This window comes from Perissodus microlepis, chromosome 4, assembly GCF_051167445.1.
Source record: "Perissodus microlepis isolate ML-2025 ecotype Zambia chromosome 4, ASM5116744v1, whole genome shotgun sequence".
Classification (NCBI taxonomy): domain Eukaryota; kingdom Metazoa; phylum Chordata; class Actinopteri; order Cichliformes; family Cichlidae; genus Perissodus; species Perissodus microlepis.
Window position 1 is genome coordinate 20,370,421 of NC_140464.1, and position 26,266 is coordinate 20,396,686.

The window sequence follows — 26,266 nt, forward strand, 5'->3', positions numbered from 1 at the left end:
CCTGTTTGCACAAAGAGTCTATTTGGTTTTTTTTTTATCACTCTCTCAAGCAGAGAGCAGCGAGTGGCAAAAACATCTCAATCAGCTTGCTTGGGCTTCATTTAATTGGCTTATCCTTTCCACTGAATATGCAGCAGGAGGACACAAAAGCATCAGTGAACTTTAAAGGTGGCACTCCCAGCCAGATTTAGCACTTTACTAGAAAGCAGAGCTGGGTGGCTCGATTCAAATATCGACAGTATCGATACCAATGCATTGAATTTGCAAATTGATGATAATTTTAAATGTCATGACACACCGCTCTCCCCTACATAAGCTGTCCTTATAAGTTAAAAATACCGATATTGGTATCGGGAATGCTGGCCCTGTATTTATTTGGTATCGATCATAACAAAATTTGCAGTATGGCACAGCACTAAAAACAGCCAAAGGACATCACATCAGTCATACTGACGTTTGGCTGTTGTCAGCTTTGCAGATTCGTGACATTTTGATCCCTTTCTATTTTTAACTTACACACTTTGCGTCTACAACCTACACTTCTATTAATAGCTCACTGCGCACTTTTTAGTAAGGCATCTGCGTCTATTCATAGATCTCGGTTTGAAAAAAAGATAAAGCGTGTTGTGCCACGTGTGTCTGGGACGTGTGACGTGTTGTCCCCCTCCCTCTATTTAAAGACCTGTGAAAGAAAACGCGGTTGCGCAGAGACTGTGGGGTGGAAAAAATTAGAGCGATGGAATGCGGTCTTACAAAGTTTGCGCTTTGTAATGACACACCTGCAGCGGACAGTCCCTGGCAGTGACAAATCATGACATGCACGTACTTGTGCATACTCCGTTGATTTCCTTTTGGCTGCTAACTTTCTTTGACGAAATTGGAAAATGGCTCCTCAAAACTAGATTTACCAGAGAGGACTGTTCGGTTACTAAAACAAAAAAGCTATTCCACAAAAAAAAAAAGAAAAAAAAAGTAGTCCAGCACTTTAATATAACCATTCTTATAGTCACGCATGTCCACGATGTTGTAAATCGTTCTTGTGAAAACTTGAAAATTATAATTATCACTTTACAGTCACTTGCTCAGGGACGCGCCTTTTCCCCCTCGAGGGTTTTCACGAGGGATGGAAGGGTCTGTCTCTATCCCTGCCAAGTCAAGCCCACTTGGTCACACCCTTCCCGGCCAACCCCCAACCCCTACACCCCACCTCCTGCTCTGCCCGCCATGTTCTGTAGGAGGAGGAGATACGTGTAGTCCTGGCTTTAGCTGGCTTAGCACTAGCAGCATATAGCTAGGCGGAGGCGCAACAAGCTCCTTGAACGCCCAAATAAGTACTCCTGTCTCGGTTTCCCCCTTCTCTTTTTGGAATTAGCTACGTTTGTTTATTGGTTTGACCTCCACTTGGAGTGACACGAGTACCTAAAGTATCCCTCTCAAAAATTCTGGTAAGTTACCTTCGGTTTTCAACACAGTCGCGTTGTTTTGTTTTTCTGGGGTGTCCTGTAATCCAGTTTGCTATGGTGATGTCTCCACTGAGCTCCCGTCTTGGATGCTAGCTTGAAGGATCGCTAACTAGCTTTACATGCTAGTTGATTGTCCTAACATAGAAAGTACTTTATGAAGCTAACGCGAACGATTGTGCGTTACAGTATAGAAGTGGTCATAAAACCGGTAAATAGTAAATTGTGTTACATCTAGATGGTGAGTGATCAACAGTTGTGTTGTTAGTAGGGTGCTGGAGGGGATGGTGTGTGAACTGGCTGTTCTAACACAAGCTCTGCTAGCTTTGATTCAACTTTTCTGAAAACCAGGATTTGAAATCGTCTTGTAAATTGACGCTAGGCGGTGGTTGGTATCTCGGGTGCAAATATCTGTAAGTGGAAAAAGTGATTGCTGCAGTGTATTTTTAAGCTACAGCAAACTTTTCCGGGTTATGTACTTTTCCAGTGAGCTGAAATGTGTAGTCACCGCTAACTCAATCAATGCTAAGCACTAGAACTTGCCGCAAGTTTGCACTCAACTAGCTGTAGTTAGCGGCAAACCCCTTAGTAGCAAGTGTGGTTGCTATTCTATGTTAGAGTAAGCTCGCACTATTTTATACACATACTTATTTCACCTCTATCACCTGGATTTTTTGACTGAACGGATTATAAATAACATTAAGGTAGTTTACTAGCACCAAACGAATGTTAGCTAAAGCTACTTTAGCTTATGTGCTAACTATCAATCACGTCAGTTCAAGGAGGCGCCGTGATTTAAAAAAAAAAAAAAGACTTAAATTATTTTTATTTTCTCTACCGAAACACATGTGCTGTTATAGAGGCGAGGGCTAGACGAGAGCATACTACAGTGACTCAGCAGTCCAAAACTTAACGTACTTATTGATATTTTAAGGGAGACTCGTTACGACGTGGGCGCTGTCTGTTTACTCGCTTGGTTTCCGACAAGCAGCGAGTAAAGTGTTTGGTTTTTAGATCATTAATACTGGCAAGGTTTTCTTTTCTATTTTCAACATAGTCAAAGATGTTTGAGTAAAACCTCTCTTTTCATAATTGCACTGAACCCGTATTGATGTGGCCTGAGAAGCGCTTCCTTTATTGTCAGGATGGTCAGTCAGTTACGGGGGTGACAGATGCATCATCACGGTCCTCCTCCCGTCCCTGTCTTGGCTGGCTTTGTCTCTCTCGGCTAGCAAGATAGGACAAAAGGTGGGGTGATGCGTCGATCAGATGGTGGCCTCTCCTCCTGTCTCACTGTCTCAGAGTGCACGGTTGTAATAGCTCACTTAAACCCACTTTAGTACTGTTTGAACAAGTGTTAGTGCTTATTTGACGCGAGTTTGGCTTTTGGGAGTTTAATCCTTGTGTCTAGGAGAAGATGATGATTAATTACTTATGAATGTTGCTCTTGGTTGTACCGGACTGTAAAGGGATGGTTAAGGAACTGGCTGGATGCCATTACACAGCCTATTATACACAATGTCATTCTGAACAGACAAACATAGTCTTGTCACATTCACACACAGGCGCCCGGTTGTGCAAGCCTACTATCTCGAGATCAGCTTTACTCATTCTGTGTGACAAGGTGGACCTGTTCTCAATGCACTGCTTCTGAGCCCTTAATGCTAATCACAGTTTACCTAGCTTTTGCCAAAACACACACAAGATAATTTGAACTTGTTATGATCTAAGGTGACTCACTTAAGTCAAGTGTTCTACGTGTTTCTTTGGGATATATTCATTCAGATATTTTCTAGGACATGAAAAACCCATTCACCTTCACCAGGCAATATGAACATGTTTGGCTGAAAAACATGAATCATTCTTTGATCTAATGATTGGGGTGATTTTGTAAAACAAGGGTTAATTTTTTTACCCTCTTACAGTTAAATCCTATACATGTGGTTTGAGAAGATACCTTAGTGGGTTCTCTCTTGATGCACAATGACATTCAGATTCTGTGAAATCTGGTGAAGTGAAGCCCCTGGGTGATGTGAATGAAGCTGGAAAGTTAAGTTCGCATCAAGCGGGATTGCCCTGTAGATTGTGGATTCTTCTTCAGGTGAAAGTGAGAATCAGAAATGAAGAACAGGTGTATTGATGCTGTTTGAGGGCTACAGGGCCTCTTTGCTTCTATGTCACTTTTATGTAGAGAAATGGGGGGTAGAACGCGTGGAGAAAAGTGAGTGAAAATGTAGGACTTAATGGTAAGTTAGGAAATTATATTTCTGTAACTTGATTCCAACTGTCAGCTATACACATCTATATCCTATTGCCGGTCAGGAGTGAACATTTATGGGTTTCCTCATGCAAGCAACATGAGGCAGAACTTCTCATTGCGTTTGATGTGAACTAACCGTAATGAAGGGGGACATCATTGTTGTTCCCTTATTTGGTTATTTCCTTGTCCGGGGTAGATTTCTCTCTAGAGATAATAGCAGTGCACAGAAGCTTGTTGAAAGCTATAGCTGAACTCTAACCTCAGGAACAGATTGGGCTTGGGTCTATAATGTTGTATCTCCTCCATGATTTTGTTCTGTTCTCCTCTGCTTCATCCTGCACCGGGAGTAATTTGTGTGCACACAGTGTAGGATGATTTTAAAAATTGCCCAATTGCTCTCTTTGCCGTACCCATGACTGACTTCCTGCCTGCCTCGTCCACCACCCATTGTTTAACTTCCATCGTCTCGCTACATTAGTGGACCAAAGAACTGCTCCTGAAATGTGCTGTGGTGCATCTAGTGGAATTGCCTTAAGTTGCTGTGACATGTGGCATGAGTGGCTGTGATATGGGCACCCCAGTGGGAGTTGAAGGGTAGTGTTTGGCCATTACTCATCGTCTGCCTAAACGGGGGAGGAAGGAGCTTAAGAGACGCACCCACTCTGGGTTGCAATCTTTCCGTTGAGAGCGGGCACACTGGTGCACGGGGAGAAGATGGACCCATTCATAGAGCAAGGCATGCTAGGATGTTTCTGCTACTAGTGTCACCTGGTTTTGGGAGACCTGCACCACATACTGGAGTGTAAAAGAACTCCTGTCTTATGGAGGTTCCCTGACTGCCTGTTCTAAATGAATGAATTGATGTAACTCTTTGGTCCTTTGCGTGTGCTGTGTGCACTAACAAGTGACAAACTAATATATACAGGACTCGTTAGTTGTGGGTAAATTATCTCAAACTTTCAGTTTATTCACAGAAAAGTCAGAAAGGTGCAGTTTTTTTTTTCTTCTTTGGTCTCAAAGAGAAAGAAAGTTGTAGTTGTGTTCAGCCTAATGTGTCTTACTTCATGCTGATGATGTTGATACTGAAACGACATATTGCGCATTCCTGCACTGCCGGCACAGCAACAACTTCTGAGCACTTCCTGCCAAGCCAAGATTAAAGCTTTTGTAATGATGGACCTCTGGTGCACAGAGATTAATGTCTCAGCCACACGTTTCTTTCCCCGTCTGTATCTTTAGATATTCGTAGTTTGGCAATACAGATTGTTAAATACATGACAAATAATTAAATTTTATTTAGGATGAACACTCATTGCGCGCAGGTCATTTGTTTACAGTTGGTCAAAGCCGGAAGTTTTTATAAGTAAGCGGCATTACAGTATTATTATTAAATACTGTTGATGAAATTCATAGAAAGTTGTAGGTATCTGTGACATGATTTGCAATTCAAAAAGGGAATTTCTCATGATGCGCTACTACATCACTGCTGCTAGTTCATGCTGTCGAGACCAATCGTTATTCCTGTCAGGCGATAAACATATTTATTTATTTATTTTTGGGGGGAAATTTATCACAACTGTTCTGTGTATATTAGTCCATCAGTTCACTGGAATCTTATTTGGATTTTTAAAAAAGTGTTTTCCACAGTAAGGCCTCATTTGTTTTTTGTTTTTTCTGCTTTTGACCTTTGCATGTAACAGTAAATGGCACTTTGTCCCATTTGACTATGATGGTAGTGCGGTTAGTGTTTTTCTCAGCCTGTATTTAATGGGTTATTTCTGTTCGTCTTCCTCCTTCAAAATTAGTCCAACTCTATGGCCATAATAAATGCATATTTGGTCTGTTGTTTGGCTGCAGGGCACAAGCACTCTTTTGCCTTTGCCTTCTGTTGCATTCTAAGGAATGATCGCTGGGTATTTTTACTTATTTGCTTCATTTATTACTTTGTCTTCCAAAAGCGAAAATCACCAAGGATTAGGCAATTGTTGCATGAAAAACCAGGCGATATTAAAACACCACATATTTAAATATATTATAAATGGCTTTGTGTTGAAATAGAGAACAGGGTGGACTAACAGCTCATCCTTAATGTGTGTGAATCAGATACAGACAGGCCAGAAAGAAAAGAAGGAAGAGACTGAATGGGTGGCGACAGATGTGTTCGAGTTCATCTGGTGCCGTTAAAAAGCACACCCTGGACTCAATTATTTCACGCTTAAACTGCTACCCCGCATTGTGTGCTGGCGGTTTGACGGGATGATGACATGCTTAATGATTTTTGACATACTTATAATCTGCACTGTCAGCATGAACACATATTTCTTTAGACACGCACACAAACACAAGTCTTGTGTGCAGTCTTCTTTTGGGATTGGCGTGAACTAAGCACAGAAGGACTGAGTGAAGGCAGGCTGGGGATATCTACTGGCTCTTGTGTGTCAGGGGTGGGGTGGGGGGTTTGTTCCGGGATGTGAATGGGGGTTGCAGGAGGGTGGGATGGACAAGACAGACTCTCCTCTCTTCCTCCTGTCTGCTACGGGTGAATAGGTGATTATAGCAGCAGATGTGTCATTAGGTCTGAGCAGTATTCATGCGGATGCAGGGTGAGGAGGAGGGTGACGAGGGAACGTTCAGAGAGAGAGAGAGAGAGAGTGTGTGTGTGTGTGTGTCTCGGAGTCATGCTCTACAGGAATCACGTTTCACTGGCGTTAAGTGAATTTATGGGATGTGCCAAGTTGTTTTCTTATCCTCGTTTCTTCACCCCCGTCCCCTCCAGCTGTCTTTCCATGACATTGCTAGACAGGAAGCTCCCTGAAACAAATGCATGCACAAGTTGTCTGTATTTAACTTCTACATACATTGAAAAAACGCGTTCTTGTGCTTAATAAAGTCCACACAGACTTGCACTTATGTGTATGAAAGAACTTTGTTGGGCTTGCCTGTGCACGCCTGGCATTGAGCTCTGATCAATGAAGAGGATAAGTCATCATAGGTTTGCCTAGAAGGCATCGAGGCAGGCAAAACAATGGGCACCGACATCCCAAACTGCAGTTTATTACTGATAACAGTAATAACTGCATTTGCAGTCCAAGCACAACTCTGTTAATGGGGCTTGCTGTTCTTTTCCAGCACCAGCAGCAGATTTAAACGTGTTATGTAAGCCTTAGGTGTTGCATACTTAAGCGAGTTTTCACGGTCAAGAGTTTTTCACATGGCACTTGGGTGTGTACGTTACGCCGCTGTGAGTCTCCGCCCACTATCCATACTTGTCTCTGTGTCAGGCAGGAAGTGATTAGTGGCTGCTTTGCTGATCTTTTAGAAACAAGTACTGAGGCGTCATCAGTCACTTCTGTGGTATTCATCTGACTGGAAATGGATTATCTCCCCTGCCACCCACCAGAGGGTGGAAACTCATTCTTACTGTTAATCCTGTGAAGATAAAGGCGTCTCATTCTCAGACTTGTTAGAGAATTGTGCTTGAATATATTGGGGAATTAAAAAAGCAAAGCTCTTATTTTATATATACAGTGCTTATTAGACCACCTGTTGTTTAAAAAATATATGTTTTAAAAAATGTCACAAACTAAATCTTACTGAATTTAAGTTTTTATACCCAGAATTTAAGCCGACACCCTGGACTTTTCTGAGAACTCAGAAATTACTACTTTTTCTGCTCGGCTGTAATTTGGCATCCTAATCAAAAAATAATAATATGCTTCAATATTTTTTTCTGCTTTTGAAAAACGGTAAATTCAAAAACAATAATTTTATATTTTAGCATTAAAAATAAAAATTTGATTAAAGAGCTTGTGCACACTGATGGATTAACCATTTCAGTGATTGCCAATACTGTTAATTTAAATCTTTGCAAATAAAAACAACAACCCAAAAAGCATAAAAGCAAAACTTAAAATTCAACTCTGCTAAAAATTAGTTATCTGTTTTGTGCCTGCTGTGGTCAAGTTACTGCTGGTCAGCTGATATCAAAGTGAATTACCTTGATAACTTCTATGATCTTAGAGCAATATTATACATACACGCTGCTCTCTGTGTTATATTTACACCTTATCAGGTTTTTAAAAAAATCCCTGAACAATATTTTAAGGACTTATTTGTACTCCATAACCTGGTGCTCAAGATTAAAATGTTAGATTATTGCAGACCTCTTTATATGGCATGTTGTTTCATTGTAATTGTCTTCACATTGTCCTCCAAGCTCACACAAAGAATATGCACCTGAAGCAGTCTTGGAAGTGCTTGGGAATGGTGTGACCACACAGATTTGTGTTTAGTTTAACAAAAATCTCCACCATCCGTCCTAGTAATTTGCCATCGTGTCAAAGTTACTGTAAACTTAAGTGAAATTATAAAAGTGGAAACAATTCTTGGTCACAGCACCGTGACTTTGTATGATATGGAGGGGGCATGCATGGAAATTGCTTATCTAAGTGTGAAAGTATGAAACATGTTTGTCTAGTTTCAAAAGGCGCTTACAGCTGCTCTTGTGATTACACAGTGATGTGAGCTTACTGTTTAGCTGTGGAACTTCATGAAAGACATTCAGATTAGCGTGTGACTTCAGCTGTTCGGAAATCTGAAATATAGCAACGCATAGGTTTTTCTTGGGCTATTGAGGTTTTGATTTGTTATTGCTGGCATGTGACATTACTTTAGGGGTGTGAAACTTATTAAAGAAGATGCATATTAAGTTGATGTTGTGTTTAAGACACTCTGAGTGATTGCAAGTATTGTAGAGTGTGCTTGTTTTTTTTGGTTTCTGGCCCTTGCCTATATTTGTTTTTCATATTGTTCTGTAAACTAACCTGTTATTTGTCGTCTTGGTCTAGGTGATGGCATGGTCATGTGTTCAGCCGGCACTGTGCGTGTGGAAATGGGTTTAACAGACGCTGTGTTGGAGGACTCGGGAACACTGCACTGGCCTGGAGGAGCCTCATAAACAACCGCGTACATCCACAAACCACTTTGTTACACGAAAACATTAACAAAACACCGCCGTGACAAAGGACACAGAAACGCGGGTAAACAACACAAGCTTCACCTGAAGGGCACGTTTGTATCTTCTGGGTGTGTGTAACCCAAATATTGTTGGTGTCCCAGCTGCTCTCCTTGTGTGAGAGTGTACGTTTGATTTCTTCTTGTCTGTCCCATCTTAACCGCCACCATGCCAAGCACCATCCGCCGGCAGATGAAGAACATGGTTAACAACTACTCCGAAGCGGAGAAGAAAGTCAGAGAGGCCACGTCCAACGACCCCTGGGGGCCGTCGTCTTCACTCATGTCGGACATCGCCGACCTCACTTACAACGTGGTGGCCTTCAGCGAGATCATGAACATGATCTGGAAACGACTCAACGACCACGGCAAGAACTGGCGCCACGTCTACAAGGCGCTCACCTTGCTCGACTACCTGATCAAGACGGGCTCAGAGAGAGTAGCGCTGCAGTGCAAAGAAAACATCTTCGCCATCCAGACTCTGAAGGACTTCCAGTACATCGACAGAGATGGCAAGGACCAGGGCATCAACGTCAGGGAGAAGAGCAAGCAGCTAGTGGTCCTACTCAAAGACGAAGACCGCCTCAAAGGAGAGAGGTGAGACCTTTTTCTTTTTTTATTATTATTATTTTCTTGCAGCAGAGTGCATCGCCGTCCTTTCTGCATTTCTGCTCTTCTGCTTGCAGCACAGGCATCAAATCTTAGAGAGGTCAAACCAACCACGACCTTTAATACAGAGGAAGCAACAAAGTTCAAAAGGCTGTCTTAGTCTACGTGACTAGATCAAAACATCTGTATTACGCGAGAGATTCTTATGTGTAGTTTAAGAGCTCCATGTCTTCTTACTAAAACAGTTAATCCTTGGAAATAACTCTGTAGCACTTCTTATCTTTATCACTTGTAATGTGTGCAAAGAATGTTGCTGGCTACAAATTTAATACATTTCCTGTCTTAACAGTCTGGCATGACTTTTTATTTATTTTTATTTTATTTATTTTTCCCCCTTCCTCCACTTCAACTCAGTGGTGTATTTAGAAATATGTGATCATTCCAAGACTTGCAGTTTTGACACCTGCCTTTTTATCACACACACACACACACACACACACACACACACACACACACACACACACACACACACACACACACACACACACACACACACACACACAGTCTCGAACTGTACACAGAACAGAGAAAGTGTTTTGGTTGCAACTGTAGTGTTTCCAGTATTATCTTAATTGGTCTGTGGGGATTTGTTTGACAGCATGTTTAATCTAAAATAATCATTTTGGCATTTTAGGATTGAAACCACTTGAAACCCTGATTCTCGGGGTAATTCTGCTATTAGATGTTCTCGCTTTGTTTGGTTTCATGGCTCTATCGTCGTGTCACCCTTGTATCTCATTCTTATTCGTTCTGTTAGACCTAAAACTAGAGTTTCTTAGCTTAAGTCAAGATGATTGATCACAGATATTGATCATATATTATCCCTTTTGTCCTGCTAGGTCTCAGGCTTTGAAGACCAAAGAGCGTATGGCCCAGGTGTCCACAGGGAGCAGTCATATGGGATTTGGCCGAGGCTCATCTCAACCCAACCTCTCCACTTCCTACAGTGAAGAGTATGGCAGATCAGAGGGATCACCTGCTTCCTACCATGGCTGTGAGTACTGGATTATAATTACCAGTCGGCTTAACACATAAAAAGGTGTCACGCCATATGTTTAAGCAAAAAAAAATAAATCATGCAGTGTACTCGATTATGGTTACTGTATCACAGTTGGTGTAACTTTGGCCTACATCCTGAAATCTGCCCCTCCCCCTGTCCTATCTCTGGCTAGCGCTCCTGCATTCCTTAATTCTCTCTTTCCCACACACACACACAGAGAAGAGGAAGAAGACCCCCCAATCATCTTTTATCCACATGGCAAAGGAATCTGCTTCCCTTTATAGTGATGCACTCGTTTCTCTAGAGACGCATGACAGTGACAATGTAGCAGAGTGCACGGAAACCACTAAGGGTCAGTTTTATAATATTTCAGACCTCTTGTCAAAGCATGAAATAATATCCCTTTAATTCCATGATGTAGAGTAAATACAATACAGGGTTGATCATACTTGGTGACATCTTTAGGTGTTTTTGCTGGAGTTTCTAAACTGAACTCTTTTCCTTTCACACTCTAACCTCCCACCCAGTTCTTTGTACACAGCAGGATGACTTTGTGTGTGCGTGTACGCCTATGGATGTGGGTTTGTTGCCATGCATTTGGTTTCAGGCTGCCCAGACTTGTCTAGCATCCTTATGGAGTGTACACCAAGCTCTCATTTATGGCCCACATTCCTGTGTGTACATTGTGTTTGAGTGCGTGGCTCAGAGGCGGAAGCTACAGCAGCTGAGTCATCAGTGCAGAAACTGATGGAGGATCTGGCCAATAGGCGTTAGGCTGTGGGAGTTGCTAGTGGAGATTTTTGGGATTCCAGACAAACTTTCCGAGTATTGTTATCCAGACAGGGTGTGAATAAATGGCCGTGTGAGACTGTAGGTGTAAAGCCGGCCCCCAGTTACCAAAATTGACCTCACCCTGGGCCTAAAAATCTCTAAATTTTATCTTTTATCTTCTGTGGTTGATTCTTATACATTTGGATAATGGCTGCCTTTTTGTTTCAGCATTTTAACAAGTAAAATGCATAAAAATAATCGGAAAATATCTAATCTAAAACATCTAGTAATTACTGTCCAGTAATTAAAACAAAAAAAATATATTTGGCAGGTTTTATAGAAATAGTTTTATAGTGTCACATACTCATGTGCCACATACAGCCAGGTTTGAAACCTTGTCTCTTTTGCCACTTATCTAGGTCACAGAAGCAGTCTAATGGGTGAAATTATGGTTAAGTGAAGGTAGCGCGTAGGCAGCTGCATAGAGCATCTGTTGTCAGATGGGGTTGGTATCAGAAATAAGTGGCACAACTGGTTTGTGGGCTACTCTGTGTTGTTGCTGGTCCATCAGCCAGCTACAGAGAAGAGTGTAGTTCTAGCATACAAGTTTAACAGTGTGTTTAAAAACATGCTGGATGCCAGTACACGTTTCAACCAGTATGCATTTGACTAACACACAGCATCATCCACATGTGCAGTGTGCAATGTGGATGCATACAAAAACACCTCCAAATGTTAAGTACATTTAACAACAAAAAAAAAAACCCTGATGTACAAAGACAAGAGACTGTGTCTGCAAGAATGGTGGCTGCTCATGGTTCTCACACATGGAAAAAACTCTCGTGTGCAATTAGCACCACATAAATCCACGCAAGATGACACAAGTGGCCATCAGCCCATTTCAGCACAAAAACCCAGCCTCCTTCTCTTCATAGCTGGAATTGCATGGTGCTCATGCAGCCTTAATGTAGTTGGATGCCTTAGCTTTTGTGGAATTGGAATATCATTAAAGACAGCATGAACCAAAGTGGAGATGTCAAGATAAGAAATTATTTAACTAGTGTCTTATCAGCTCTTTAAAGATTGGAAAACTAAGGATGTTGAAATGTTTTCTGAAACCAGGCAGAGATTTGTCTGTAACATGTGCCAGAAGACTCGATTATCCATATATGGTTCATTCCCACAGTGGTGGGTAAGGAACTGGTGTGTTTTAGTTGGCTTTCAGTTTTTGTTTATTTGCCTTTCTGTTTTGTGGCAGCTCAGATTTAAAAAGACCACTGAGCCTGAAGACATACTAAGTATTTTTCTTCTGCTAAATGACTGCATAGCGTGTGTGTGTTTATGACATAATGGTAAATTTACTAGGGAGTCAGCACGTGTTCTTCAAGAGCCAAAGCTTTTTTTTTTCCACCTCTGATTTGTCAGATATAATTGTGTTTGTATGGTTACACTGTGCCTGTTTTAGCTTTAGTACAGCTGTTCAACGCAGGCATAGATGAGGTTGAAGCCATAGCTCACAGTTCCAGCTAAACAAACACACCTTTTACCTCAGTTACTTTCTCAGGAAATGCATAGTCTGGAGTCGGAGCAGCAGAGACATCGGTTTGATGAGGAGCAAGGAAAGGAAGAACATCAGAAATATGGAGCTAGCGCTGCCACAAATGATTATTTTGATAGTCGACTAGTCACCGATTGTTTTTGCGATTAGTCGACTAATCAGATCATGCATCCATTGGACGTAAAACGTACAGCTTATTCCACTAGCATGCATCTGCTTTTATATAACTATCATTAGCTTACAGCTTGAAGTGTTTAAGGTATGTGCTAACTAAAAATAAAGACAAGATCATAGTTTATTAAACTTTTAATGAAATTTGCAGATTGTCTTGGTGGAGTTTAATAAACTCAGCCATCTGCTCCTTGCTATCTAAAATATAACAGGACACTGGAGTAAACTCTTGACCACCTCACACTTCTGTTTAATCAGTTGTCTGCTTGACGTTTATTCAGCTGTGCGAAAACTATAACTTTAATCTCAGCCAAACCGATTTACTCAGGAACAAATAAAATGCTAAAAAAGCCAAATAATAACATTTTTAAGTTATCTAAGTGACTTATAATATCATGTTAAACCTGAGTAGCGAAAGACCGCGGGGGGTTTGAAAACGATGTGCCGGGAGTTGAACCTTGACCTCTGGGCCAGCTCATCTCCTAAAATGTCGGAGCACTTGTAAATATGTGATGTCTTGATAAATCAACCAGATATTTGACGTTTACACAGCTACATTCTCGCCTGAAAATATCCGAAAACTTTATTTTGTGACCCAAAAAGAGTAATATTAAAACTAAGTAGCTGCCGCCATCGTTGGAAACTGGAATTGGCTGAGCCGCGCTATGAATTCTGGGATAGGTTGGGTCACGAAGGACACACCCAACCCATCCTTCAAATCTGGGGAAATTAAGGACGCATTTGTCGGCTGCATTTGGAGAAGTCTTCGAGTTTGGACAGCCTTCGTCGCGTCGCTGTAACGTACTCGGCCTACAAATGCAGCCCCTGAATTTGGACACAGCTACGATACTGGAGACTGCTTCTTCTTCTTCTGTGTTTAACAGCAGCTGGCATCCTTGTAGATGTAGTGCTGCCATCTTCTGTTTCAGTCCGTTATTACACTCTTAAATCCTACTATTTATTCCTGCGTCTTTCAGGATCTTACAAAGCTTCAAACGACGCGTCGACTATTGAATTAGTTGTCGACGATTTTGATAGTCGCCGTAATCGTGACTAGTCGACGAATCATGGCAGCCCTATCTGAAGCCAATACCTAGAAAACCTGCACAGGTGTGGTTGTTGCTGTCGTTGTTTACAACACTTTTTTTACTTGCATGGGATTTTGAATATGCACATTTCTCTGAGTCTGCAGACTTTAACTGAAGACTTTTGACTGTTTTTTGGCTAAACAAAAACCTGTTTTCGGTTTTTGACTAACCTAAAACGGTAAAGGTACAGTACGCAGTGGAAAGAAATGTAGTTCTGCAGTTTATTGTTATGTGACAGTATCTGCTCTTGTGGTCATTTATTGCATGGTTTTAGAGTTTCACTCAAATAAAACACATGCTTGACTTTTGGTACTCTCTTGAATGAAACGATTTGACTTTTGCGACCATTCATCTGATTATTTCTTGAAGCATCCAGAGTTGACAGTGGTGAAGCTTTTTAGACACTTTTGTTAATGATGATCTTCTATGTAATAGATAAATGAGGCTTTTGTTTCTGCAGAGCACGGGCTACATATGAGCTGTTTTTGTGTTACTGGCTATCCGGTTTCTTTAACCATTTCAAAGAAGACTGGGCCTCTTCATTTTAAGGGAAATGTCTTTATTTGTACCATCTTCTTATAATGGAAACATTTGATCGGGCAAATTGTCTGTGTACGTTTACAGATAACTTGCTGATGTGATATGTATTTTCAAAAATGTCTTTTCAGGGTAGGAGGATGTTAGTCAAAGTGAAGTTTCAAAATTAGTCGCCTCAAAGAGTGAAACTAACATTTAGTCTTTCCGCACGTCATATTTGTGTTACTTGGGTTTTTTGGCCTTGGGATTCTACAGCTGCTCAGGGTTAGACATATATTTAAAAAGAAATGAAGCATGATTATGATCATGAAAAAATAAGTGTGCATATTTGTAGCCAAATTGACAGTAGAAAAAAATAATGGCTGGCGTGTTTGTGTGAAGGAGAGAGGCGAACGAACGAAAACCAAAAGTACCCCAAAGGGAAAATTTGATCAGTACTTCCTCTTTTTTTTTTTTTTTTTTTTTTTTTAGTAAAAAAAACAAAAAAAACAAAAAACAAAAACCAAGTAACAGGTTAAAAGAAAAAAAAGTGTGTGTGTGTGTGTGTGTGTGTGTATGAAAAACTATCATCACATAGAAAAGCACACGTTAAGTAGAAAATCCAGGTCATTATACATATATTCTTTGCACACCCACAACATTCACAGAGAAATAAAGTCGAAAGAATGACATGGCAAGATAAGACAAATATGATGATGGCCTCTGTTTCCCATGGAAATGAGTTTCTGTTTCCACACTGAGACACAGTCACACTTTCAGTTCAGTTGAAGCCGCCATAGTGAGTGTCTCTCTACGCTCTTTCTTATTATGTTCAAGCCAGCTGGCGTGTATGTTTGTTTGCCACATGCGATGTCTGCGTGTTTTGTGCTGCCACATGGCCCGACTTAATCCAATAAGCTGAACGGACCTATCGTCTCCCACGGGCTTGCAGTGAAGACCTATGAACACACACACACACACACACACACACACACACACACACACACACACACACACACACACACACACACACACACACACACACTGTGCTTTCTGTGCAGGCTAATAAAATACTAAATGTGTCTTGCATTACTACTGGATATTGTGTGATTGCATCTGTTGTGACAGAAGTTGTCTTAAAGTACCAGTTAGTGTATAATGAACTGTGACGTCTTGCCCTGTGACAGTAACATTAACATACATTCTGAATTTGCTGCTTAGCTACGTCTCCTAACGCCGGTTCAGAACTGGAACAGGCCAGACCTCAGACCAGCGGAGAGGAAGAACTGCAGCTGCAACTTGCCTTGGCCATGAGCAGAGAGGCTGCAGAGCAGGTATGCACACTTTGTCGCACATGCGTATGCTAACATGCCAGACATGGCTGTTTCAAGTCGAGGTGGGCAGATTGATTTGAATATCGAATATATGTCAGAATACTTTAATAATCCCTAAGGAAACTGGATAGCAGCATTGGTGTCAGTATCAGTTTCTATCATTAAAGTTTTTTGTTTGTTTGTTTGTGTTTTTTTGTTTTTTTAATGAAGAGGAGGAGGGGAAAAAATACCTTAAGCTTCCACTATCAAAAATGTCTGAAACCTTTTGTGTTAACGGTCATGTCAACTATAGGACATTGAGTTGACTTGTGTTGTTTAAAAGTGCTTCATGGCATTCTCACACCAATAGTTTGTTTTCTCTGGTCCGTATCAGCTTTTGCCCCATGGTTTGTGCATCACTGCCAACAACATGAGAATGTTCAATTCACCTTTTGGCCTGATGTGTCCGGCCAATAAGCGGAAGGAAGAAAAATAAAAAATAAAGGTGGTGTGTTCTGGACTTCTGGAGAATATGGAGAAACTACGTTAATTTAACGTAAAGTTTCTAGCCCATAAAGACATTTGCAGTACCATGCCACATCCTAAAGAACAAAGCATATGTGGCAGTGGCAAGTTGTTTAGCTCAGAATTGCGATATACTTCTGGTAGTTGGTTCGGATTGGGGGCCAAAGGGGAAAATGAACCAGAGTTTGATTAAAGCTGACTAAACGCAGCAGGTGTGAAAACAACCTTAGAGAAAGGCACACTTATATTCCAGGTCTTCAAAAAGCCCATATTCAAAAACAGCTGAAAGGAGTGTTTTGTTGTGTTAACTAATTATTTATATAGGAAAAAAATCACAGTGATTTAGTGGTCATTAAAATGTCTTCAGAGTCATGAGCTTTGTATGTAAGCTACCCTTCTAAGTCCACAATTGGCATTATTGGCCCTGTATTTACTTTGCATTAGCTTGATGTCAATATTTTCAGTATTGCACAGCGCTAGTTTTCAGTAAACATACAATAAATGAGCCTATTTTGCAGTAAAAATAAGATTAGTAGTACAAAAACACATCTTTAATTGAACATCACTTTGAAAAATGTCATGTTGAGAAGAATGAGATAAGTTACACATGGGTTGGTCTTTCTGTGTGTGTGCAGGAGGAGCGCATACGCCGAGGAGATGACCTGAGACTACAAATGGCCTTAGAGGAGAGTAAGAAAGAAGGCCCAGGCTCTGCAAAAGTTGCCAAGAAGAAAAAAGAGGTAAAAAGCACATAAGCGTAGTGGTTGCGGTGACTCAGTTATTCCATTATCGCAAACACGCTCCTGAAATAGTCTCGTCTCTCCCCATCTCCTTTTTCTGCCTCACCCTGTCTGCTCCCTTCAGTAGCCGTAATGAAGCCGCTAACTGGCAGCAGACTGCCGAGTTTATTTGTCATTATTCTGCCTGAATAAGTGCCCGGCTGCAGTTTGAGGCCACGGAGAGATAAAGAGTTGAAGACGTACGGTTGCACGACAATGACTCATGTTGTTCTCAATGCGTAATGACATAACTACCCTCTATGTTTGAACAGTATTCATGTGCAAGATAATGGCCAACGGATTGTCTTTCCTACTTTTTTCCATTTCATATATTCCGTGTATATCTTCAATCACCCCCTTTGTATATTTCCTCTTTTGTCTCCATGCTTAATTTTCCTTTTATCTGGTCTCCTGTCGTTTTGTTATTTTCTAACCCATGGGTCTCTCTTTGTAGCCACAGTCCACTTTGATGGATCTAATGGATGTCCCCGAGCCTGGTGCCAGTGCTGACCCCTGGGGCGCGGGAGCTGGTGCCGGAGCTGCTGCTGCATCAGCTGACCCATGGCAGCCTTATGGTATATACATACACACACTCTTGCTCTCTTGAAAGTTGTTACATCATGTGATATCTACATACTAGGGCTGGGCCATATTATACCGTTCAAGGTAATACCGGTACAAAGCTAGGCAACGATAAGAAAATGACATATCATGATAGAATATGGGTAAAACGCGCATGCGCAGTGCTGAAAAAGCAGGGAGAATGCACGGTAACGGAGAATGTGAATGGGGAAAGTAGATTGTTGAGTGAAAAGGATGAGCCAGAATTGTTTTGTAAAAATGGTGCAGCTTAACTGGTTTGGTGTTTGTCCGTCAGATACACAACAAAGCACTTTTTTTTGTAGAACATGCAAGCGGCCCGCCGTATTTGTCGACTAAGGCGCTTGTAAATCTGGAAGTAATCTGGGTCCTAAACTCCGTCCTTTAAAGTCCCGAAGTCAAACAAACGTCACTGAGAGTTTAAAACTGTCTAAATTCTTTCACCTTTAATGAAATGATCATCATTGCTGCTTTACCAGGTGTAACTATGAAGTTTAACATCCAGGCATCCATGAAAACAGAATTCGGAGTTAGAAGTTAGCAGGAAGTTAGCTCGCTAGTTTCGCTAGTTACCTAAACATGATATAGCATGTTCTGACTGAGAGATTTCTGAAAAAATTCAAACGTACAGCTCTGCTATCACTTCCAACATAAATGAAGACAGGAAACTAAACAGCAGTGACGTTTGTAGGGTTACTGAAGTTGGGCTAGCTGGTTTATAATGATGTGCTACGTGATCGCTAGCGACACAGCTGTGTTAGCACAACATAAACAGTGAAGCTCGAGGATGAACGCTAACACTTTTCCACTCGATAAAAGTTAATGTGAAGGTTCCTGATGGTTAGAGACAAATGCAATCGCATGGCAGGATGCTGTAAACGGACCAAACTTCAGTCAGGAGAACAACTGAGATAATCCACAATACGAGGTTAGTCAATAATATACTGCAACAACAGTGAATAGAGCAGCTGTGATAGAATACAGCATTAATGAATCAATGGTACAGAAGTGGAAGATGCAAGAAGAATGAGTTGAAGAAAGTTTGATTTATCTGACTGCTTTGTTTCGCTTAATGTGCCTTATAATCCCGTGCACCTTATGGTCCGAGAAATACGTATTTGACTTTTTTATTTGGCACACTGTGGTTTCATATTGCAAAGCGTCTCTTTTTAACTTCAGTGGATATTATACATGGTTATGCTCAGGATATGTCAGCCCATTTCTACTGGAAATGCCTTTTGGTTAAACTTTCAGCAAGGAATTTGCATTTGCACTGTTAAATGTTTATATAGCTTTAATGCACATGAAAACAGCTACTTGTTTAAGTAAAATGAATGGATCAGAATTTTTGCGCTAGTAAAGTTGTGGAGTTGTATTTTGTCTCGCAGAAATTATATCGTTATTGCAAATTTTCCAAATATATATCGTGATATATATTTTTGACCATATCGCCCTGCCCTACTACATACTATCACTGAAAAGTTTGTGCATGTGTGTGAAAGAGATTGCTGCTCTCCACCTGCCGCTTGCAGGACTGTGACTCTTTGTTACACAGGAATGCTGCTCCACTGGCTCAGCAGCATTACTGCACTGAGGGTTGGGGAGGGTGAGAGTTAGCGGAAGACATTGTGAAGGAAGGGGGCATGATGCTGGGAGAAAAGCAGGCTCGGGGAGTCAGATATGTAATAGTCCTCTGTCATGATGAGGTTGGCGTGTGAGAGGGAGTGTCAATGTGGATAGATTGAACTGAAATGAACTATGCAGTAATTACTCAGTTTATTTCAGTATTTGTTAGTCTCGGGTTTACAGAAAATTTGTTTAAATGTTTGATTAAGGAAGGGCATAATAGTTTCTGTTGCAGCATAATCACAGACGGAATCACATATGTGAGATTTTTAGATAATTATAACACAGATTCTTTGGAGTCCTAAATGAAATCACATGATCCCTCACACTGTTTGCTCTCTGTACTCTGTGAAATGTACCTAATGATAAAATTTGAGGACTGTTGAAAGAGCGGCAGCCCAGAAATGAGGGAGCTTACTGCGTTTTTATCCCTTATCTGTCGTGTGTTTGGTTGACCGTTCATTCTGGATTCTGTGATGTAATTCAGTAACATAAATAATTTTTCAAGGATAAGGTGCTTGTTGGTTTTCCTTCCTCAACTCAAGGCTGGACTGATGTATTAAGTGAGGCCCAGGGGGGCTCAGCGCATTAAATTAACCCTGCTTTTCACCAATTCACTCCCCTCTCTTTACCTGTATTTACCTTTAATCCGTCACCCACAGAACATTGAATGTCTCCCCCTCTGTCCAGGATCTGCCCCTAAGCCAGCAACCTCAGTGGACCCATGGGGCACTTCTACTGTCCCACCCATCAAGAGCAGCGATCCCTGGGCGCCCAACTCCAGTCCTGCTTCTGACCCATGGGGTTCTGCAGCAGCCCGCCCCAAACCCTCCAACACAGGTAACCTTTTCTCTCTCTCTCTCTCTCTCTCTCTCTCTCTCTCTCTCTCTCTCTCTCTCTCTCTCTTTGCTACCAACTAAGTACCAAGGTGGCCTGTCATGTTGCTTCTTACATTGTGATTAATAAATTAAAGTTGCAAGTACACAATGTTTTAAAAAGAATCATCCGATTTCAAAAAGCTTTTTAAAAATCTTGCGGTGACTTTTAGAATACATGGCTGAATTTAAGTTTCACATAGAGAGCTTACAATGTTTACAACTGTGCAGTGTGTTTACCTCCTGACACACAGCATGTGTCCGTGTGATTGGTTTGCTGTTTGTCCGTCAGATACACAAGTCGGTGCATCCACTGCTGTCGTTATGTTACCCACTGGCAATCATGTGAAACTCACGAATCCCTGTATGTGTTTCGATTGTTACCGTTGAACAGAATTAAAGCACTCTGAAATTGGATGATTCTTGTTTATACTTTTTTGTATTGTATAATTTTCCAAGGTTTTAATGAAAATGCAGTCGACTTGAAGACTCAAACTTAAACACAACACAAAGTATTCATTGTCATTCATACTCATATTGTATTCCATTTGTCTTTTTATGTATTTGCTCTGTGTTTATGTGAACTTTTGTCTACTTTGTGTATTGTCTTGTATTCTTGCATTTGTGTATGCATTTTCTCCTTTCAGGTAGCTTTGACCTGTTGAGCGCATCCAATGGTACATCCAAAGAAGACTTCTCAGAGTTTGATAGCCTGCGCTCTTCCTCCTCTGTCCCCACTGGTACTCACCCTGTCTTTGTCTCTCTAATGACATGGAGTCTGTGTTGTTGTTGTTTTTTGTTTTTCTCAGTGTCTGTCTGTGCAGATGCGTTGCTTCTGCATGGCAGAGACACACACATGTCTTGTGTTTATATGTCAGTATCACCAGACTGGAGCAAAGGCAGCATTATAACCACTAAAATTAGGTTTTTAAGCTGATTTGGCAGTAATTGTATCAAATTGTGGCCGGGAAACAGCTCTTTGCTCCAGTCTGGTTCCATTTCACTGTGGTGTAATCTGGGGCAGCTTCTGAAGGTACATTGTTAAATAAATTATCAGACTCAGTTTAGGGAAACCCTCTCAGATATGACCTGATTCTTGTTAAATCTCGATTTGGGAATTTACATCTAAATTTAAACGAATCCTATTCACAGCTCCATTCAGGTCTGTGTCTGATAAGGTTCCAGTGAACAGTTTGGACGGTGTTGTTCTCTAGTCTGTGTGGGAGGATGATGACTTTTGCTCTAGCTCAACACTAACGCAGCACTAATGCAGTCCAAGAGGTGGTGAGGAAAAGAATAAAGTGAAGCGACCTTCTACGGAGCGGATTTGAGCTCCAGCTGAAATCTACAAGATTTATGGGGCATTTTAGGCCTATCTCATCTTACCATGGCTGTTTCTAAGATCTGCTACACTTCATTTCTTATTTTGTGGCAGCAGTTTTCATCTTTGACATTTCCGTTTGCGTGTGTTTGTGTGTGTGCATGCGCGTGCTGTTGCTAGTAAGCTGGGTTTATGAGTGCATCAGTGAATGTCTCTACTGCTATCTGACTGCTGCCACAACAAACAGCCAGGCTGTCTGCCTCTGATGTCCTCTCATAATAGCGTCTTCTGATAATTTTATGGCGTCAACTCAGTTTCGTTTTACTCTCAGTCTGAATCTGGTTTGCTCATGTGCTGATAAACATGTCCGCTAGTAGGTCGGCGACTCTGAGAAATCCAAATGGACAGCAAGTTTAGAGAACAAAACAAAAACAAAATAGAATAGAATACCACAGTAAATCAATCCTTTTTGTTCAAATACTACTCTTCGGTATCGTAGATGCCCTCAATTATTTGCCGTGCCCGACTGGAGTAGGCATTAAATCCATAATGCTTTGCCCAATTCTGAAAGCAGCTCGTTCAGCTGTAAAATACGACTACCTCTACTTTTGTCCTTCAGGTGATATGGGCATTGCATCTTCTGTCCCCTCCCAACTCAGCCTGGCCAGCAGTAGCAGCCTGGACATATTTGATCCCCTTCCCACCTCAGCATCTACTTCCATCATCACAAACCCAACTAGAAAGACTCCTGAGTCCTTCCTGGGTCCCAATGCTGCCCTGGTCAATTTAGACTCTCTGGTGACCAAACCGGCCCAGCCTGCACCAGTTGTCAACCCATTCTTGGCTTCAACAGGTGGGAGAGCAAAGAGAATGTGAAATCTAATATTTTATATATTTATTATTATTATTTATTTATTTTCTAACAATCTTAGTGGGATGGGTGAAGAAAGTGTTAGCTTTGAAGTATTTTAGCGAGTACTTTATATAATGTCCAACTGACATAGCCCAACTAAACACAATGTACTGTTGTACTAATGTGTTTTCTTCCTTTGTTTGTTATCCCCTCATTTTATTTAGGTGGCTCTGCTCCAACCCCGGCCAACCCCTTCCAAGTGAGCCAGCCAGCTCCCCCCACCCTCAACCAGATGCGCGTCAGCCCGATGCCCTCTGGCTTTGGCAGCATGGCAGAGCCCATAGGCCTTTCCTCCATGCCTCCTCAGCCCGTCCCCATGGTCCCTCTGACAGGTATGGCCCCCATGGGCCACTCGATGCCTGGAGTGGGTGCTGTGGGAGGCATGGGGATGAGCGCAGGGATTCCATCCTCCATGTCCATGCCCCAGCCCCTGATGAGCATGCCCCCCCAGGCTGGGACTCAAAACACCGGAACCACCAACCCGTTCCTTTTGTGAGAGGATGACAGGGAGAGGGACACCATGGAGTAACCCTTCCTTTTACTCTTCAACTTTAGCCCCTCAAGAAGCTTCAAAACGAACAAGGAGACGTCTTATCTCAATTATCCATTTATAACCAACTCCAAGCCAGAGTCCCAGCAGGACCCTCTCCTCCCTCCCACACTCCCTAACTCCTTTCTTCTCTCTTTCTTTCTCTCCTACAAGCTGCCTAGTCCTGTGTTCCATGCTGATCTAATGATAATGTTGATGACCACAAAGAGTTTGCATCAGTCCACAGACTTTTAAGAGTAGCGTCAGTGTTTACAGTTTTTCCACTGAGGCAGGACTTGGCCACAGTCTCTCCTCCCTGTCCTTTTCTCAATCATTTCTCCCTTACTTCTTCCCTTTAGGACCGCTCCTCTCCTCTTCTGTAGTGGAGTGACAGGAGAGTCTGACTGTTCTAATGCCAGGATCTTATCTCTTCACTAGAGCTAATCTTTTATAAGCCCTGTCAGCTGGTGTGTGTGTGAGAGAGTGCACATCTCAGTACTTTTACACTGTGTATTTTCCAGCGAGTCAACTTCCACTCACTGGAGTAAAGATGAGAGATGGTTAGATGTGTTTATACTCTGTGTGTGAGTGTGTGTGTGTTACAAAGCAGGAATTTTGCACAATTGTTTGCTTTTTTCTTCTTCTTTGTTTCTTTTTTTCTGCGACTGTTGGGCTCACCGTTACACCTTAGCTTAGGTAGGACATCCAGCCGCTTAAAACAGCCGAGTCGACACACACACAAACACAAAAACACAGTGCCTCGGCTCATGGTCACAACTCTCATCTGGTCACTTCCTCTAACCTCTGAACTTTTTTCAGACCCTCCAGATGACCTTTGACCTCAGTGGTTCACAGGAATAACAATGAAAGCTTCTCAGAGGAGATGTTTTGTTTGTTTGTTTTTAAATATCTGTGTTTTTGCTCACATGCAAGTGTACTGATACTAACTACTACATGTTGAGCCCCCCCAAAATGTTTGTAGTGAAAAAGACATGAACTGTGGCGGCATCAGTATTTTTTTTTTTTTTGCTATATAAATAGGATGCAGTGAGGCATCATGGGACAGTTTTTTTTTTGTTTGTTTTTTTAATTTAAGTTTGTTTCAAGGCTCAAAGGGATACGTATGGAAGGAGGGTTGTGTTTGTGTGTGTATGTCTGTGTGTATATGTGCGCGTTTGCAGGAGAAATGCATTTAGTTTCCAAGTGTACTTTCATGAACAAGTTTTCCCATTTCTCAGTCTGATAAGTGGAAACTGATTTGGAATTAGTTTCTGAAGTGGAACTCAAACAAGGGGCAACTTAGGCATCAACAACCTTAAGTGTGTGTGTGTGTATGCGCGTGTGCGTGCCCGCATGTTTGCAGCAGATATCAGTGATTGTTGCTTTAACAAAAAAATATATATTTTAAAGCATATGACAGACACTTGGCATTGTGGGAAGAGTTTACCTCTGACTGGATTTGCTGGCGTTAATCTATCTACAGGATTACATTACCTAGTGGGAACACACGCACTCACTCACACACACATTTTCAAAGGGGGTTGTTCCAGGATCAGTCTATTGATAGCACAGGGAATCCCACAGCAAACAACAGCGAGTCATGTTACGTAAACGTGCGGTTGTTTTCTTGTGTTGGTTACTTTATTTTGTTTTTGTTTGTGTTAGGTGTAAATCCATAGCCAAGCTTATCAGAGTTTTGGAGCTGTGTACCTAGCTAAGCCATGTGTCATCTTTATTTTTTTAAATTTTTTTTCCCTGTTACTCTAGTTTGTGTCACCCTATGGGTAGGCTATGTAATTCTCTTCTCTTAGAAGCACAACTGTTACCAAAGTCATAGCGACTGTGATTTCGGAGGATGCCGTACTCTGATTACTTTGAACAGTAGAATCACCGCTTACTGACATTTTTTTCCCCCTTCTCTTTCTGTTTATTGATGCTCTTGAGATCAGAGACTCCATTGTTAAAATGTTTTATATTTCAGAGCTGTTTTACATTTTGTTCAGAGTTTTGTGTAAGAAAGTGTTACTGTTGGCTGAACATCAGCACATTTACTGACAGCGAGCTGAGTGTCTTGTCTTTCGTCATTTTGGTTGTGAAAGGTGGGTTGATGACATTCAGCTATGGATGAATTGCACCTGGTGTACAGACCCTTTTTTGTGTAAATCAGAATAGTTTCTTCAGTTCTTTCTCAATAACTGCCAATGTGACTGTGGAAAGCTTGTTTTTCCTTCCTTGTTAATTTTTCTTTTGATATGGATTGGCGCCCCCTCGTGGTCTGCTCTGGTATGATAGCTACTCTGCAGGACCGTGGTGACATCCACTTAAAGCAGACCTTCATTTCTCTCAGGCAAAAACAAAAGGAGGGGCAGCTCCGACCGTACGTGTGCGTATGCTTTTCACGAGGGTGGCGGTGGTGATTGCTTTTTACGTTTGGGGGTCCTGAATGAATGAATGGATGCAACCCCTGCAGACCAGCAAGCATTTTTACATTTTTTTAATCTCAACTAAATATATGCAAAAATAAAAGAAGGAAAAAGTGAACGAGATAAAAACAGACTTAACGCTTGATGTGTTTTGCAGGATAAAATTTGCTAACTAAGTCTTGTTCATGGAAACACTACTATGATATTCTAGCTCAAGATGTGTCACCTTCTCACCGGCCTTGTCTTTCACTGCGGGCCTGACCTTAAACTTCACTCTCAGCAATTGCAGGAAAGTTTATAGAGGCGTCGAAAAGAGAACAAAGGCTTCGAGCCGTCGCGCTCAAACAGTCTGAGAACGCTGCAGCCGGAAAATGTTTTTTCTTGAATCCCTGGCAGCGTTGTTCACAGTCGTGACTATGGTGCAGTGAAAATGTGGCCTGTGTGTAGCGAGCTCCTCTGTGTTACATTATGTATTCACTATGCTTTTATCAAGAGGACTAACTGACCTTACAGGCTGTCTGTCTTTGTATGCATAAACAGCCTCCTTTATTCTTTTCTTTTTGTCTATTTACCTTTCTCATAGTACTGGGAGCAGGCTGCTTTTTCTTTTTTTTTTTTATTGGATACGTGCTCAACCTGTTGGCATTATAACTGTATAATATAATTTATCATTTGTACTATTGTAACATACTGTTCTTCTGTATACCTTATTATTCTGTGTAATGGGTTTTTGTAGGAAAAGTCATTGTGGTATTTTAACGGCATCTAAACAAATGAACGCAGCAGGCTCCGCACCCCTGTCGGATGAGGACAACTGTAGCCGCAACTGGTTCAAAATAAACTGTGTATCACTTCA

At 41.5% G+C, this 26,266-nt stretch overlaps 1 protein-coding gene across 3 annotated transcripts; it reads left to right on the forward strand.

Moving 5' to 3' along the window:
• The first annotated feature begins 1,206 nt into the window (after positions 1-1,206).
• On the forward strand, positions 1,207-26,266 carry epn2 (epsin 2). Of its 3 annotated transcripts, none has more exons than XM_084926406.1 (10): positions 1,207-1,445; positions 8,568-9,330; positions 10,242-10,396; positions 15,728-15,840; positions 16,980-17,084; positions 17,578-17,698; positions 20,040-20,189; positions 20,872-20,964; positions 22,165-22,398; positions 22,623-26,266. In XM_084926406.1, exons 2-10 carry the CDS (start codon positions 8,903-8,905, stop codon positions 22,952-22,954), a joined length of 1,731 nt encoding a protein of 576 aa, XP_084782532.1. In that variant the 5' UTR covers positions 1,207-1,445; positions 8,568-8,902; the 3' UTR covers positions 22,955-26,266. The 3 variants fall into 3 exon arrangements, with proteins under 3 accessions (XP_084782532.1, XP_084782534.1, XP_084782533.1); XM_084926407.1 differs by lacking the exon at positions 1,207-1,445 and adding an exon at positions 1,492-1,701; XM_084926408.1 differs by lacking the exon at positions 20,872-20,964 and having other exon boundaries at positions 1,209-1,445.

Bases quoted from the DNA above. Each gene is read 5' to 3' on its own strand.
- epn2 (XM_084926406.1), top strand. From the start codon at position 8,903: ATGCCAAGCACCATCCGCCGGCAGATGAAGAACATGGTTAACAACTAC. The intron at 10,397-15,727 runs GTGAGTACTGGA...TTTGCTGCTTAG, and splicing joins ACCTGCTTCCTACCATGGCT to CTACGTCTCCTAACGCCGGT. The intron at 20,190-20,871 runs GTAACCTTTTCT...TTCTCCTTTCAG, and splicing joins CCCCAAACCCTCCAACACAG to GTAGCTTTGACCTGTTGAGC.